Raw genomic sequence first — 15,649 nt, forward strand, 5'->3', positions numbered from 1 at the left:
CTTTCTAATATTGTTTAGGAGCCTCGAAAGAACGCAGAAGTGCCGAAACACGACGTGGCGTGCACTCGACTAATGTCTGAACTACAGCTGGAGGGAAATGACACCATGAATCTTGCAGCGTTTTCCATAAATCCGTAAGAGTGGAGATCTCTTCTGAACAGCACGTTGCAAGGCATCCCAGATATGCTCATTAATGTCTGGGGAACTTGGTGGGCAGCGGAACTGTTAAATCTCAAAATAGTCTTGCTGGAGTCACTCTGTAGCAATCCTAGACGTGTGGGGTGTTCCATTGCCCCGGTGGAATTTCCCAAGTTCGTCGGAATGCACAAGTGGACACGAACGGATGCAGAAGATCAGACAGGACTTTCACGTACGTGCCAACTGTCAGAGTCGTATCTAGACGTATCAGGGGACTCATATCACTCCAACTGCACACGCCGCACACCATTGCAGAGCCTCCAACAGTTTCAACAGTCCCCTGCTGACATACAGGGTCCATAGCTCAAATGGCTCTAAACACCATGGGACTTAACATCGAAGTCATCAGTCCCCTAGACTTAGAACTGCTTAAACCTAACTAACCTAAGGACATCACATACATCTATGCTCGATGCAGGATTCGAACTTGCGAGCGTAGCAGCAGCACGGTTCCGGACTGAAGCGCCTAGAACTGCTCGGCCACAGCAGCCGGCCATAGGGTCCATGGATTCATGAGATTGTCTCCATACTCGTCCACGCCCATCCCCCCGATACTATTTGAAACTAGATTCGTCTGACCTGGCAGGATGTTTCTAGTCATCCACAGTAGAACATCGGTGTTCACGGGCCAAGGCGAAGCGCAAAGCTTTGTGTCGCTCAGTCATCAAGGACACACGAGTAGGCCTTGAGCTCCAAAAGCCCATATCGATGATGTTTCGTTGAATGGTTCACAAGCTAACACTTGTTGATAGCCCAGCACTGAAATCTGCAGCAACTTGCGGAAGCGTTGCACTCCTGTCACGTTGAACGATTCTCTTCAATCGTCGTTTGGTACCGTCCTTGCAGGGTCTTTTTCCGGCAACGGCGATGTCTCATGTTTTACCGGGTTCCTGGTATTCACGGTACACTCGTGAAATGGTCGTATGGAAAAATCCCAAGTTCATCGGTACCTCGGAGATGCTGTGTCCCATCTCTCGTGCACCGATATAACATCACGTTCAAACTCTCTTAAATCTTCATAAGCTGCCACTGTATCAGCAGTAACCTACTTAACAACTGCGCCAAACACTTGTCTTATATAGGCGTTTCCCACCGCAGTGCCGTGTTCTTTCTGTTTACATATCTCAATATTTAAAACGCATGCCTATACCAGTTTCTTTGGCTCTTCAGTGTAATTTGACTTGGCTTTAAAAGGTTAATTCCTCCTGCAGTTTCCATTTTAAAATTAGCCTCCACTACAAAATCATAAGTGGTTTTACACACTTTTACCTCACTAACATGCTAATGCAGCTCCAATTGAGACAATTCGTGAAACAAGTCTGTCATTGAACAATCAGTTGAGGATATGTCAGGTCAGTACCTTATGAAACGCTCATGCTCGATATAAAAAATCTGATTCTATCAATTGCATTATTACAAACCTATTTTCAGTTCACCAGCTATCGAGGGCCCTTACATAATTACAGAATTTCTCTGATCACATCTGTAGTTACTTCTATATCGCAGTGGGTAAGTAAGATCCGCGTGTTAAATGTATGGAAAAACACTCTCTGCTTTTCATGCTGTCATTTGACTAAACCTCATTTCGATGTACCGAACAGTTTATGATATATAACGGATAATATTAATATTTCAAACTTTCGTTTGCACTTTCGATCGAAAGTGAGCGCACTACATATAATCCATTCAATTGAGACTACAATAGATACAGAACTCATCTCAATTTTAAAGAAAAATTCGATATGTTATCTACATTTTGTTGCACCAATGTATGACCTAACATTCACCAAATGGGAAATCAAAGCGATCCCCTTTTTCACTGCAAACTATTCCAATTTCGTGCAATACTTCACTTAAAATACAATTTTCACAATAACTATTACCATTAAGTAATTATGGGCAGTTAATCATGAAGTTGACGAATGAGGCTATGAGATCAGAGAGAATCAAATTTTTGCACCGAATAATTCCATAAAAATATTATGAGAGAGTGTGCACACATTCCCATTTTCGCATGAAGCCAAAGGAGGGAGAGAAAGTTTCGTTAACAACCGACGAAGCACACAGCTCAACAAGTGACACCAGACTGAGATAGCTGTCTGTCCCTTTAGAAAAGAACGATGGACTCACCCAGCACTGAGAATAACACTCCGTTTCTGTGCAGCGGACAAGTTATTCTCCATCAGCTGTAGTGTGATGCTGATACTCGACTCGAAAGTGATTGAGGAAAATGTTCACAACATATTGTAGCTAACACTTTTTGTTTCTAGGATTCCTACACTGTCCCCACATTTTTAGGGAAGAGATGTAAGGCGACTTGTTGTTGTTGTGGTCTTCAATCTAAAGGCTGGTTCGATGCAGCTGTCCATGCAGTTCCATCCTGTGCAAGTCTCTTCATCTCCCATAACTACTGTAACCTACACCTTTCTGAATCTCTTGCTGTCTTAGTTCCCTTTAAGATTTTTATCCACTACACTCTCTTAAAGTACAAAATTGGTGATACCTTGACGTCTCAGAACGTGTTCTATTGCATTCCTTTGCCCTGTCCTAATCAACCGTTGTCCAACGCTTCCTCTGAAACTCGTAACAATCTCTAGTTCCTTCAACTTTTGCAGGTCCAATTTTCTACTTTTTCCAATTTCTTTAGTTGTATTCTACAGTTCATAACCAATAAATTGTGGTCAAAGTCCACGTATGCCCCAGGAAACGTCTTACAAATTAAAATCTGGTTCGGAAATCTGTCTTACCATTATACATAAAATCTGAAATTCTCTGGTGTCTCCAGATCTTTTACACAAATACAGCGTTCTTTCGTGATTCATAAACCATATGTTTGAAAATGGATATATAAACCTCTGTGTAAAATTCTAGCCGGTGGTTCCTCTTTCATTCCCTTCCCCGAGTCCATATTCTCCATATATCTTTCCTTCTCTTCCTTTTCCTACTATCGAATTCAAGTCCCCCTACACAATTAAAGTTTTGTCTCCCTTAACTATCTGAATAAGCTCATTTATCTCATCATACATTTCTTCAATCTCTTCATCATCTGCAGAGCTAGTTGGCTTATAAACTTGTATTACTGTAGTACGTATAGACTTCGGTCTATCGTGATGACGAAAATGCGTTCACTATGCTGTTCATAAGAGCTTACCTATTTTCTTATTCATTCTTAAACCCAATCCTACGTTACCCTAATCTGACTTACTACATATAACCCTTCTTTCACTTGACCAGAAGTCCTGTTTCTCCTGTCACCGAGCATCACTAACGCATACTGTATCTAACTTCAACCCAACCATTTCCCTTTTCTAATTTTCTAACTAACCTGCCCTATTAAGGGTAGTAACATTTCACGCATTGATCCGTGGAACGCCAGTTTCGTTTCTCCAGATGACGACGTCTTTTTGGAAGGAGAAGCACACAGCAGTCCGTCGCAATGCGATTAGTTAATATAAACTAATGGGATTGCGACTGGTTGCTGTGTGCGTCTCCTTCCTTATAGACTACGGTCGCTGTGCACCATGGTTCCTGATTGAATCAAAGTTGGCTAACATCCTCTTGAGTAGTGCCCGCCCGTAGATCCGAATCGAGGACTATTTCACCTCCGAAATATTTTACTACTGTAACCATACAGTAGAGCTGCATGTCCTTTGGCAAAATTAAGGCTGTAGTTTCCCCTTGCTTTCAGCCGTTCGCGGGACCAGCACGTCAGAACCGTTTTTGTTGATGTGACGAGGCCAGTTAAGTATATCGTCAAGACTGTTTCCCCTGCTACTAATTAAAAGCCTGTTTCCCATCTTCAGGAGCCAGACGGCGTTTGTTTGGCCATTCAACAGTTATTCCTCCATTATGGTTGCATCTACTGTAGGGCAACGTGTACTGCTTAGGCACGCAGGTCACCACACCAAAGGCAAGGTCCAGGGTTCATCGGGGACTTAGTATCCGAAAAGAAAGGAATGCCGTATGGGTGAGACACCCCTAATGCCCATAGTTTACAATCAGTCATGTATGGTTTCCACATGAAAATAATTGTTGTGGGGGGGGGGGAGGGGGAGGGAACTCTTAGGCACTTCCAGAACTAGGAGACAGAAGAGTGTTATACGCAGAAAGGAATGTCTAATACAATTTCAATTAACGTCGATACACGTCTCCTGGTAGAAACGCCTGGATGTTAAAGTATTTTTTTGTTGTTTTCTAGGAACTCAGTTCGCAGCCCTCCCGAGCATAGGTGACGTGTGTACAGGTGCAGGTGGTGCTTAACGTTTTAAAGATTCGTAGTTCATGATACTTGTTGAACAATGAAGTTATACTTCCTTTGCAGGAAGTCTTCAAGAATTCCAAACAACAGTTATTTTGGCAGATATTAAGGTTTAGTCAGTGTTCCTCACTTGTTAGGGAAGGGTGTCATATTAGATCGTGTAGCCATTATCGTGCTGAAAGTGATTTTCAGTTAAATAAATGTATCAGGTCTAACTGAACCTACCGTATTACATTTGGATCTGTGGTGCTTTTGAGTGATTTCTGTTCAAAAAATGTTCAAATGTGTGTAAATTTCTAAGGGACAAAACTGCTGAGGTCGTCGGTCCCTAGACTTACACACTAGTTAAACGAACTTAAACTATTTTTTGCTGAGAACAACATATACACCCATGCCCGAGGGAGGACACGAACCTCCGGCGAGAGGGGCCGCGCAATACGTGACTCCGCGCGCCGTGTGAATTCTTACTCTTTGTGTGAGTGCTGAGTTTGTCCTATCTTTAGGAGTGATGTCGTGGAGGGAGGTTTTAGACTGGTATATTATCACTGACAGTTCTTAGTAATCAGCTGACTGCAGAATAATGACAATCAGCTTTTCTACAGGGTGTTCAGAAAAGGACTCCCTGATTTCAAAATTAAATATCTCGAAGACAAAGAACTATAGAGTAATGCAGTAAACGGTATGGTTATTGTGAAAGCTCTAATAAGTTTATACAGAAGTTTGAAATAATAGTTACAAAAGCTGCTAACAGATGGCGCTGTAATCGCCATACGTAATGCCTAGTATAAATAGTGATCCGAAGCCCAGAGCGCTCAGTTCCACTATTGAAACGTGAAAGGAGGTTAGCGTACCGAAGGAAGAGATGAAAACCATGTACTCCATTGAACAACGCGTTTTTCTGGTGCTAGAGTACCACAGGTTAGAGGAGAGTCCTACGGCAACAAGGCGAAGTTTTCAAGCACGATTTAATGTTCCAAAAGGACCCGATGCGAAAACCATTCGTACGCTCTTCGCAAAATTTCAACGAACAGGCAGCGTAACTGATGATCTAGTGGGGCATGTTGGCCGCAAGCAAACCGCAGTTACGCCTGAAAATATCGCCACATTTTCTGGAATTATTCAGCGAAATCCAATGTCATCCGTCAGTAGAATTGCATCTGAGACTGGTTTCAAACGTTCCAGCACGCAGAAAATACTGAGAAAGAGCCTACACATGTTTCCATTCGAAATTCAAACGCACCAGGCCATACCCGTGCGAGCTGTGCAACAAAGGGTTGCCTTTGCTAATCAGATGCTCACAATGATTGATAGTGAAGGATTTGATGTTGGCTGCATCTGGTTTGCAGATGAAGCACACTCCCACCTGAATGGATACGTGAATAAGCAGAACTGGCGATTTTGGTGTGAAGCGAAACCCCTGTATTCTCCTAAAGTTACTGTGTGGGCTGCAATATGCAGCAGAGGCATTATTGGCCCTTTTTTCATTAGAGAAACGGTCACTGGTGCACGTTACGTTGCAATTTTGAAACAATTCATAATGTTAGGATTCTATTGGCCGACTAGTGATACTGGAAACTGAAGGACGCAGTATTAATCTTCCATGACATTGTGTTTTACGTTTTGCTCTGAACCGTCTGTTAGCTCAGGAAATCGTGCAACAGTGGTGTTGGGGTAGCGTCTTTGAGTAGTAATTAGAATGTCTACAGTTTCGGCTTCTTATGCGCCCAGTGATTGCATTTTGAATAAAAATCATCAGAATGGCAGCCAGAAATTTACGTCATAAGAGGTCAACCTCACTTCACCAACGGCCTTGTCAAAGAGAGCGGAGGAGCTGACAGATGTTCATTGAACTCTGTTGCACTTGGGGTGGGGAACTGCCCCTAAAGGCGGAAGAATCAGCAATGGTCAATGGCAGGAAGATGCAGAAGTCAATAGAAACCTCGGCATTAAAGACACATTATGCGTATCCATGGGACATGTGGCCTGTAACTCAAAAATATTCATGATAATCTCTCCATTAGCCCTCATTCGGATCTCTGGGATGGGACTGCCAAGGGGGAGGTGACCATGAGGAAATACCGAGTAACCAACGAAATGATAACGAGTCGGGGCTTGGAAAGTCAGAAGTTTCGACGTGGTAGGGAATCTAGAAAATGTGAAAGGTAAAATGGGGAGGCTCAGTCTACATATAGTGGGTGATCAATGAGTGAATTAAAAAGAAGGGAAGGATTTCTGGTCCGATGAGTACAGACAACTGCAGTAGAAAACAGTGTAACGGATTCGTTATGAATATGACGATAGAAAAGAGATTGAGTTACTGTGAACAGTTCAGTGGCAGGGGATGACAAGTTAAACACCTTTCAACCGTCTGCCTTCCAAACTTTTGGCTACCAGCTTGGAAACTAGACGTCTGAAAGGTGTTTAGCTCGACATCCTGTACCGAAGAGCCGAGTCCCGCAACCACTTCTAAAAAGATGGACATACAGAGAAGTTCAATGATTCAGCTGTTCTCATAAGAGTCGACAACAAATCAACATCGGCACCGATAGGTCAGGTGTACATGTCGACGCCACAAGTTGAATATGAAGATATATATGAAGTACATGAGAGTATTGAACAGGTAGTTCAATACGTAAAGGGAGATGAAAATCTATCAGCCATGAGGGACTGGAATGCAGTTGTAGGGGAAGGAGCAGAAGAAAGAGTTACGGAGAATATGGGCTTGGTACAAGGGTCGAGAGAAGAGAAAGACTAATTGAGTTTTGCAATAAATTTCAGCTAGTAATAGCGAATACTCTGTTCAAGAATCATAAGAGGGGTGGGTATACTTAGAAAAGGCCTGTAGTTACGGGAAGGTTTCACTGAAAAAAAATGAAATGCCGTGTGACGAGGGCCTCCCGCCGAGTAGTCCGTTCGCCTGGTGCAAGTCGTTCGATTTGACGTCACTTCGGCGACTTGCGCGTCGAAAGGTTTCACTTAAATTACAACATTTTCAGGCAGAAATTCCGAAATCAGATACTGGATTGTAAGGAGTACCCGGGAGCAGACATAGACTTTGGTCGCAATTAAGTGGTGACAAAGAGTAGGCTAAAGTTTAAGAGACTACTAAGCAAGGATCAATACCCAAAGAAATGGGATACGGAAGCACTAAATAATGACGAGATACGCTTCACGTTCTCGTACATTATACATGCTACGTTAAAGAATAGATAATTAGGCAGTTCAGTTGAAGAGGATTGGGCACCTCTAAATGGACAAGCACAGAAGTTTGAAAGAAAAAGATGGGTTCAAAGAAAGTAACTGCGAAGAAGACAAGGGTAACAGAAGGAATACTTCAGTTGATTGATGACAGAAGAAAGTACAAAAATGTTGAAGGAAATTCAGGAATACAGAAATGAAAGTCACTCAGGACTGATATAAATAGGAAGTGCAGAGAAGCTAAGATGAAATGACTGCATGAGAAATGTGAAGAAATCATAAAAGAAATGATTTTCGGAAGGACTGCGTCAGCATATAGGAAAGTCAAGTCAACATTCGGTGAAATTTAAAAAAAGCAATGGTTAACGTTGAGAATGCAATGGGAATTCTGCTGAAAATGCAGAGGAAAGACCGAATAGATGGAAAGAGTAAATTGGAGGCCTCTGATAGGGTGTGATAGAAGAAGAAACAGGTGTCGATATAGAAGAGTTAGGGGATCCAGAATAAGAATTTAAAAGAATTTAGGAAAATCAAATAAGGCAGAAGGGATAGATAACATTCCACAAGAATTTCTTAAGTCATTTGGGTGAAGTGGCAAGAAACCGATTATCCACGGTGCTGTGTGGAATGTATGAGTCGGAGGATATACCATATGACTTTCGGAAAAATATCATCCACGCAATTCCGAAGACTACAAGAGATGACAAGTGCGAGAATCATCGCACAATCAGCTTAACAGGTCATGTTTGTAAGTTGCTCACGAGACTATTACACAGAGGAATTTAAAAGAAAATTAACGATGTGTTAGACGACCATCAGTTCGGCTTTAGGAAAAGCAGAGGCACCAGATAGGCAGTTCTGATGTTGAGATCGATAGTGGAGTCCGAACTGAAGAAAAATCAAGACTCGTTCATACGATTTGTCGAAATGGCAAAAGCGTTTAATACTGTCAAATGGTGCAAGATGTGGAGATTCTGTAAATAATAGGGGTAACTATAGGGAGATACGGGTAATATACAACACGTACAAGGGCCAAGAGGGAATAATAAGAGTGGGAGACTAAGAGCCAAGTGCACGAATTTAAAAGGGTCTAATACAGAGATGTATTCTTTCGCCCCAACTGTTCAATCTATACATCAAAGAAGCAATGACGGAAATAAAAGAAAGGCTCAAAAGTTGAACTAAACATTATAATTGAGATTACGAAGCAGTTGAAGTCAAGGAATTCTGCTACGTAGGAAGAAAAGGTTAACCAATGACAGACGGAACAAGGAAGACATCAAAAGCAGGCTAGCACTGGCAAAAAGAGCATTCCTGGCCAAGACATATCTACCTGCATGAACGTATGCCTTACTTAGAGGACGAAATTACTAATAACGTTCTGAGAATGGAATGTGGGGAAACTCGAACAGACGGGAATCAATGTATTTGAGATGTGGTGCTACAGACCAGTGTTGGAAATTAGCTGGACTGATAAGATAAGGAATGAGGAGGTTCTGAGTATCATCGGAGAGAAAAGAAATATGTGGAAAACACTGACAAGAAGAAGGGGCACGATGACATGACGTCTGCTAAGGTATCAGGAAATGACTTTCATGGTACTAGAGGGAGCTGTAGAAGGCGAAAACTGTAGAGGAAGACCGAAATCGGAACACATTCAGCGAATAATTGAGGACGTAGGTTGCAAGTGGTACTGTAAGATGAAAAGGTTGGCACAGGAGAGGAATTCGTGGCGGGCCGCATCAAAACAGTCTCAAGACTGATGACTCAAAGAAATAAATAAGGTCATAAGACTAGACTCAACACACAGTGGGAGCCTCTAGTTGTACAAAAACTGTTACATGTAAAAACATATGAGAATTTGAATATCATACATCTATATGAGTAATACAAATTGCAAATGTTTCCATTCTACCTGGGTACATAACAAGGCATACATAATTATGTAGTGAAGTACGAAATCTACTGACTGAATGACCTAAGCATATTGTACTACACAAGGGATTTATAATATATCCTTGCAGTCTAAAACATTCAATACATTACATATTATTTCTTTTTTTGTACCCAACTCAAATACGAGCGCTGCAGTTTGTGTTTTTCGTATATGTGTATTATCCAAACCGGGATACTTCTTTCCGTCTGATAGCCTTTGTACAACTACAGACTCTCGCAGATTTTGTGTGGACCGGCTCTACCATCTTGTCTGGTCATGGTTTAGAAAGCCGAAAGCTGGTTCACAGAAACATATAAAACAAACATTATTATGGAACGTTATTACTCTCTGTTTCAGCTTTTAACAAGTTTTTATTCCTTCAAGTACCACTGAAATATTCCGTAAATGAATAGTGATACTTCCGAACACGATTATGTCCAATGTCAGTCGAATAGAATGGATATAAATTGATAAATCTACCTGAAAATCTTCAGAATGTAATCAGTTGTACGTAAGTTTCTAAATGGAAATTTATATCATCACGTTCTTCTCCTGAATCACTTTCTTCCCAGCACATAGGTGGGATTACTCCAGTCTTTATGTGTTCTAGTTCAGACGGAGAAAGCTAAAATTGTTACTCTAATAATGTTTTGTGTTAAAGTAATACTACACCGAGATGACAAAAGTCACGCGATACCTCATAATATCGCGTCGGATCTCCTTTTGCCAGGTGTAGTGCAGCAAGTAGTTCAATGGAGCGTGGACTCAACAAGTCGTTAGAAGTCTCCTGCAGAAATATTGAGTCATGCTGCCTCTACAGCCGTCCGCCCCATAAATGTTCGATGGGATTCTTGTTGGGCGATCTAAGTGGCCAAATCATTCTCTTGAATTGTTGAGAATGTTCTTCAAACCAATCGCGCAACTGTGGCCCAGTGACATGGCGCACTGCCACCCATAAAATGTTCGATGTCCTTTGGGCACATGAAATCCATTTAATGGCTGCAAATGGTCTGTAAGTAGCCAGTCTCTGATCAGTTCACTTGGACCAGAGGACCCAATCTATTCCATGTAAACACAGCCAACCCCATTATCAACTACCACCAACTAGCACAGTGCCTTGTTGACAATTTGGGTCCGCCGCGCGGGATTAGCCGAGCGGTCTAGGGCGCAGCAGTCATGGACTGTGCGGCTGGTCCCGGCTGATGTTCGAATCCTCGGGCATGGTTCAAAATGGTTCAAATGGCTCTGAGCAATATGCGACTTAACTTCTGAGGTCATCAGTCGCCTAAAACTTAGAACTAATTAAACCTAACTAACCTAAGGACATCACACACATCCATGCCCGAGGGAGGATTCGAACCTGCGACCGTAGCGGTCGCTCGGTTCCAGACTGTAGCGCCTCGAATCGCACGGCCACTCCGGCCGGCCCTCGGGTATGGATGTGTCTGTTTGTCCTTAGGATAGTTTAAGTTAAGTAGTGTGTAAGCGTAGGGACTGATGACCTTAGCAGTTAAGTCCCATAAGATTTCACATACATTTGAAGATTCGAACAATTTTGGTCCATAGCTTCGTGAGTTCTGCACCACACTCGAACCCTGCTATCAGCTCTTACAGACTGAAAGCTGAACTCATCTGACCAGCCCATCGTTCTCCAGTCCTCAAGGTCCAACTTATATGATCACGATGCCAGTAGCCGCACGGAGTGGCCGCGCGGTTTAGGGTGTCTTGTTATGGACTGCACGATCCTTCCTGTCGGAAGTTCGAGTCCTCCCTCGGGCATGGGTGTGTAGATTGTTCTTAGTGTAAGTCAGTTTAAGTAGTGTGTAAGTCTAGGGACCGTTGACCCAAGCAGTTTGCTCCTTTAGAAATTCACATCCATTTGAAAGAGGCCAGTAGAAGCGCTGTCATGCTGTTAGCAGAGGAAATAGCGACTGTCATCTGCTGCCAAACGCCATCAACGCCAATTTTCTACGAATGTCCAATCGGATACGCTAGTCGCAATCCCAGCATTGATTTCTGAGGTTTTTTCACGCAGTGCTGCTCGTCTGTTAGCAATGACAACTCTACGGAAACGCCGCTGCTCTCGGCCATTAAGTGAAGGGCGCCGACCACTGCGTTGTCCGTGGGGAGAAGTAATGTCTGAAATTTCGTATTCTGTACACATTACTAACACTGTGGATCTCGGAATACTGAATTCCCTAACGATTTCCGAAATGGAATATCCCAGGTGCCTATCTCGAGCTAGCATTCCGCTGCAAAGTCTAGTAATTCCCGTTGTGCGGCCACAATCAAATCGGAAATCTTTTTACATCACCCGAGCACAAATGACAGCTCTACCAATGCACTACTCATTTATACCTTGTGAACGCGTCACTTCCACCATCTGTATATATGCATATCGGTCCCACGACTTTTGTCTCCTCAGTGTAAAGTTTTCTATTAAGGTAATATTATAGTTATATGTTAAATGATTATACTGTATAATTTATACCGTACCTACACTTTTAAAACATATGAAGTAAAAAATTTATTTTCCTGCTAAACAATTTATTGGGGTAACTAAATAACGAGGAAATGTCGGATAACCATCTCCTTAATAAACGAAGCAGCAGTTTGCACCATGAAGTATTCTCTTACAGCGATCCAGATGACGCTTAATTGGCCTGTCTCCTGAGATGGTGTTGACTGGTGTTACAGGGCTGTTTCACCGGGCCATCCTCCAGAGCGGAGCCTTCACGCCGCTAAGCCTGGTCATCCCTTCCAGGGAAAGGAGCTTCCGGCTGGCCAGGCATTTGGAACTACCGGCTAACAGCTCGCAGCAGCTCCTCGACTCGTTGATGAAGGTGCCCGCCAGGACGCTGGTGGAAAACATTCTCGAGGCTCGATCACATGAGGTTGTAGCACTAAGCTTGGTCACTTCGATGTCACGATTGTTTGGAGCGCATGTGTTTTGTCCCGAATATTAGAACTTTGGCTTCTGTGGTTTTATTTAAATTTGCCCATGTTATCTGGATGTTATTTGAGAGCTGTGACTGTACTGTAAGATGTCTATGAATCAATATGTACAGAAACATTCACTCGTTACTAATTTCTTATTAGCACGACGCGTTTCGGCAGCATGCTGTGATTATCAAGTGCATTTACTGTTACTTTCACATTGTAATTAATATAAAAGTGAACATAGTTTCCTTTGTTGTGTTTGTCAGTGAGGTTACGTATCGAAAACGACGCTTGCTCAGGGAGATATATATACGTTATGGTATATATATTGTGTGATAAGGATGTTTAGTCATTTTGTTAGTGCATTTACTTACATTTTTTGTTGGTAATGTCGTTGTTTGTCACACAGAGGACAGTACACTGCAACTTAATGCTTTCACTGTAATGTGTTTACATCAGTCAAAAGCGTCTTAAAAGCTAGTTTCTATTGCTAAAACGGTAGTATACCGCGAAGATGAAACACTGATATCTAGATGTATTTATGTCATGGCAAATACTAGGTTATTAGTTGGAAAAGACAATTTTTTTTTCAGTAAAATACAGGGTGAGTCACCTAACGTTACCGCTGGATATATTTCGTAAACCACATCAAATACTGACAAACCGATTCCACAGGCCGAACGTGAGGAGAGGGGCTAGTGTAATTGTTTAATACAAACCATACAAAAATGCACGGAAGTATGTTTTTTAACACAAACCTACGTTTTTTTTAAATGGAACCCCGTTAGTTTTGTTGGCACATCTGAACATATAAACAAATACGTAATCAATGCCGTTTGTTGCATTGTAAAATGTTAATTACATCCGGAGATATTGTAACCTAAAGTTGACGCTTGAGTAACACTCCTCCGCTGTTCCATCGTGTGTATCGGAGAGCACCGAATTACGTAGGGATCCAAAGGGAACGGTGATGGACCTTAGGTACAGAAGGGACTGGAACAGCACATTACGTCCACATGCTAACACCTTTTTATTGGTCTTTTTCACTGACGCACATGTACATTACCATGAGGGGTGAGGTACACGTACACACGTGGTTTCCGTTTTCAATTACGGAGTGGAATAGAGTGTGTCCCGACATGTCAGGCCAATAGATGTTCAATGTGGTGGCCATCATTTGCTGCACACAATTGCAATCTCTGGCGTAATGAATGTCGTACACGCCGCAGTACATTTGGTGTAATGTCGCCGCAGGCTGCCACAATACGTTATTTCATATCCTCTGGGGTTGTAGGCACATCACGATACACATTCTTTTTTAACGTACCCCACAGAAAGTAGTCCAGAGCTGTAAGATCAGGAGAACGGGCTGGCCAATCTATGCGTCCTCCACGTCCTATGAAACGCCCATCGAACATCCTGTCAAGGGTCAGCCTAGTGTTAATTGCGGAATGTGCAGGTGCACCATCATGCTGATACCACATACGTCGCCGGCCACTGGTGGCCGAGCGGTTCTGGCGCTACAGTCTGGAACCGCGCGACCGCTACGGTCGCAGGTTCGAATCCTGCCTCGGGCATGGATGTGTGTGTTGTCCTTAGGTTAGTTAGGTTTAAGTAGTTCTAAGTTCTAGGGGACTTATGACCTCAGCAGTTGAGTCCCATAGTGCTCAGAGCCATTTGAACCATTTTTGAACCACATACGTCGACGCGTTTCCAGTGGGACATTTTCGAGCAACGTTGGCAGATCATTCTGTAGAAACGCGATGTATGTTGCAGTGCTCTCCGATACACAAGATCGAACAGCGGAGGAGTGGTACTCAAGCGTCAACTTTAGGTTACAATATCTCCGGATGTAATTAACATTTTACAATGCAACAAACGGCACTGATTACGTATTTGTTTATATGTTCAGATGTGCTAACAAAACTAACGGGGTTCCATTTAAAAAAACGTAGGTTTGTGTTAAAAAACATACTTCCGTGCATTTTTGTGTGGTTTGTATTAAACAAATACACTAGCCCCTCTCCTCACGTTCGGTCTGTGGAATCGGTTCGTCAGTATTTGATGTGGTTTACGAAATATATCCAGCGGTAACGTTAGGTGACTCACCCTGTATAGACTTTCAACATGGGAGCGGTTTTTAAAGATGTTAGTATTATTCCTTTCAAGTATATCATTTAGTAACATATCTCCATGTACTGTACCTTCAGTGAACACTTGCTTCTTACAAGTCCATTTGGTGTCACTTGTCCATTTTATGTAATATAAGAAAATGATGCGCACTGTCATGGAAGGGGTGGTCTGTGTTTTACATGTGGGTGGCTGCTACTGATTTATTATAATTATTAGTGTGGTAGGCATTTTGTTTGTTTGTTGAATCTCTTCTGAAAGTCTCCCACCTTGACGTACGTAGAGGGCTTTGCAGGTGCTATTACGTATGAGTACATTTAGTACAGTACTTTAATCCTTTTAAATGCTGTTGTGTAGAGTAGGCATACAGTGCAGATTGTCTTTCCTACAAACTGCAACGACATAAAGTTTCTTTTATTGTTGTTGAAGGTAGTCGAAATGCTACGCAGGCAGCGGAACTGTACAGAGAGCGATATCCCGACAAGAAGCCACCTTACGGACGGTTGTTTCCTCGTCTTGTTGCGATGCTTCAAGAAACGGGAAGTTTCAGCCCACGACAAAGCAATCGTCGTAGCACTCGCACAGATGAAGACCCCTAAGTTACTGTTCTGGCTTCCGTTGGCCGGCCGAAGTGGCCGTGCGGTTAAAGGCGCTGCAGTCTGGAACCGCAAGACCGCTACGGTCGCAGGTTCGAATCCTGCCTCGGGCATGGATGTTTGTGCTGTCCTTAGGTTAGTTAGGTTTAACTAGTTCTAAGTTCTAGGGGACTAATGACCTCAGCAGTTGAGTCCCATAGTGCTCAGAGCCATTTGAACCATTTTTTTTGGCTTCCGTTGCTATGAATCCACACGTGAGCACATGACAGCTTGAACACGAAATTGGCATTCCTAAAACGAGTGAACCGAAGGTATCCTGCCAGGGGGATTGTTCGAGGAGGAACAGTTACTTGGCCTGCTAGGTCTCCTGATTTAAGTCCTCTGGACTTTTTT

At 42.7% G+C, this 15,649-nt stretch overlaps 1 protein-coding gene across 1 annotated transcript in view; it reads left to right on the forward strand.

Annotated features, from left to right (window-relative positions):
• LOC126236515 (esterase FE4-like) overlaps positions 1 to 15,649 on the forward strand; it is a 67,078-nt gene that overhangs the window by 12,000 nt on the left and 39,429 nt on the right. The window contains exon 4 of the mRNA XM_049945881.1: positions 12,288 to 12,484. Within this exon, the coding sequence (XP_049801838.1) occupies positions 12,288 to 12,484 (197 nt within the window). The remainder of the gene's footprint in view (positions 1 to 12,287; positions 12,485 to 15,649) is intronic.

The sequence above is a fragment of the Schistocerca nitens genome, chromosome 2, assembly GCF_023898315.1.
Source record: "Schistocerca nitens isolate TAMUIC-IGC-003100 chromosome 2, iqSchNite1.1, whole genome shotgun sequence".
Taxonomy (NCBI): Eukaryota; Metazoa; Arthropoda; class Insecta; order Orthoptera; family Acrididae; genus Schistocerca; species Schistocerca nitens.